Consider the following 2,421-nt stretch of genomic DNA (forward strand, 5'->3'; position numbering starts at 1 on the left):
CTTTCCCTATTTCTACACATCCAAAGAAAACACAAAAAATAAGAAACATTATTAGGGTGGTGAGAAACACAGCCCTGTATCCTCAGCCACTAACACAATCTGATTGCGAAGGCAGGCCAACCTATCAACAAGATCTTGAGGAATTAACCCTCTTAGTGGCCTTTGAAGATCAGAGTGTGCTGGTATTCTCATTGAAGGAACATACACTACCACTTCTGGTACACTTTTCTTCCCTCTCCCCCCAAGTGGATGCATAGAAGCACCGCATCCCATTTTTTTCTTCTTTCAATTCCTTCAAACTTTACACAAAATATATCACGTAAGAAGCTCTCTGTATATAACTCTCTATATAATAAAAAAGAAGAAGAAGAAAATATAAATATTTATTCAAATAGAAGCAAGTACCAGTAGAAGGTAACAAGAAATGAAATTGTCAAGGATTAAAGATTAATTAAGAACACTACAGACAGACATTACTAACAAAGTAATAGAGAAAGGAGCATTAATGGGAGCACTGTGCTGCATGAGAGCAGGAAGATTCATCTGTATACAATAAAGAAAGTACAAAACAGACGAGAAGAGAACTTGAAATGAAATGATCACTCAGAATCGGTGCAGAGAGAAGAGAAGAGTACTGGATGAAAATGTGAAGCTTCGAGGATGCATCATAAATGTTGATGATACTAGAGAGAGAGTGAGAGAATCTGAGCGTAGGAAGCTCAGGAACCGAGACATAGCTCACATGGAGGAGTCGTAGAAGTCTCTGCGTCGTTAAAGGAGCTCTTTGAAAATTCATAATCAACTTGTGATACTATTATTTCTTTAATCCAAGTAAGCTTTTAGTAAATGACCGGTTAGTTGATATATCTATATATATATATATATATGAAATAATGGTGAGAATTTGATAGCTGCTGAAAAAGCATTACACTTATCTATCTGATAGCTTGGTAGGCTTCAGTTAGGACTATCCAAGCTACATTCAGAGAAATTAATGTAGCCCTTGTTTCATTGAATGATTTTCCGGAATTACAGATACTTTTCTTGATTGAAAGCTTCAAAGTCTACTCACGTGGTTAAAAATAAGAAAGCTGTTTAAGACTTTTAGGTGGACTCGTGCAGAGTATCTGAAATGGTTCCTGGGCTTAGTGGTCCAGCCATTGATATATCATAATGCGAACCTCACAACTCCATGACCATGTGTAATGTGAGATTATGTATGTGTATATAAATATATAATCTTAAAACTACATTTGCAGTCAAAGGATATTTAAATAGAGGAGTACAGTGATCATGGATAGATCTGCCGTTAATTCCGCTAGGTTTAATACATTTGCCAGCGTCTTACATACGTGCATGATGAGATAGCACAGAGAAAATGAGATGAGCCAATTTCCAGCTTTATAGATGCACCACCATGTTACTTGGGACAAGACAGCCTGGTTCATGGATGACAGCATTCAATGTTCTTCACTAGGCTTAAACCAGATTGTTATCCCATGCTCCTGCTAGATAGAAAGTGTTGATTGTAAGAACTTTTTCAGTCATTGTCCTGTTTCTGGATAACTAAGACTCAAAATGGAGACCAAAGCCTAATAATAACTTTGACATCTTGGACTAAGAGTCAGGACTTGCTCATGATTCTAAATTTGACTGTAGTTCAAAAAAATTAAAAAGGGAAGCAATTAGTGATGATAATTGATAACAAACCAAGACATGAAGTGGAAGAAAAACAAAACATATAAAAAAGATAAAAAAGAAAAAAGAAAAAAAAGAAGAAGAAAGAAGAAAGAAGAAACCTCAATTGCTGCAGATTACTCCATTATCAATAGAATCCCATATCTTTTGATTTTATCAAGTTTACCTTAGACTTAATGGATATTGGACAATATCATCCCTCCATTCATCCAATTTTAATGACAATTAAAAGATTTCATCCAATTTTCATAGTGGTTCCATCGAAGGTGTCAAAATAAGCCCCAATCTACCTTAAAAGATAATTTCAGTGTTGAATCATTGTGAATTTTTTTCCCCTTCACTCCACTAGCTTATGTATATATAAAATTCTGAAAATTACTATAATTTATAAAGGAATTGTTCTTTAGAATAAATTGCAGTTGATTTTCTCATTTTAAATTAAAATATTGACAAGAATATGCAAGTAGCACAAGTTATGAGATTGTTGAAATCTTTCCATAAAAATGTCATTATGATATAGTTAATTTAGTAGAAAATGAGAGTTTCAAGTAATCGAGTAAGGATTTGTCAGAGTTAAATGGAAATTTAATACCAAAAAATTATACAAGTAATCTAATAGATGTGTTTATAAACTAGTAAGACATAGTTATGTCCAAAAAAAATCTTGTTACACTAGACTAGTTAAGTATCGTTAAAGCTATAATTTTTTATTCAACTAGTGGA

At 33.6% G+C, this 2,421-nt stretch overlaps 1 protein-coding gene across 3 annotated transcripts in view; it reads right to left on the reverse strand.

Annotated features, from left to right (window-relative positions):
• LOC105111741 (BRO1 domain-containing protein BROX homolog) overlaps window positions 1-809 on the reverse strand; it is a 3,801-nt gene extending 2,992 nt beyond the window's left edge. The window contains exons 1-2 of one of the 3 annotated variants that reach the window (XM_011007186.1): window positions 636-809; window positions 75-299 (exon numbers count right to left, since the gene is read on the reverse strand). In XM_011007186.1, coding sequence (XP_011005488.1) covers window positions 75-273 — 199 coding nt within the window. In that variant the 5' untranslated portion in view covers window positions 274-299; window positions 636-809. Of the gene's footprint in view, window positions 1-74 lie in introns of all 3 variants that reach the window. The other 2 variants (XM_011007187.1, XM_011007185.1) reach the window with 2 other exon arrangements.
• Window positions 810-2,421: the final 1,612 nt, after the last annotated feature.

This window comes from Populus euphratica, unplaced genomic scaffold (assembly GCF_000495115.2).
Source record: "Populus euphratica unplaced genomic scaffold, PopEup_1.0 scaffold614.1, whole genome shotgun sequence".
Classification (NCBI taxonomy): domain Eukaryota; kingdom Viridiplantae; phylum Streptophyta; class Magnoliopsida; order Malpighiales; family Salicaceae; genus Populus; species Populus euphratica.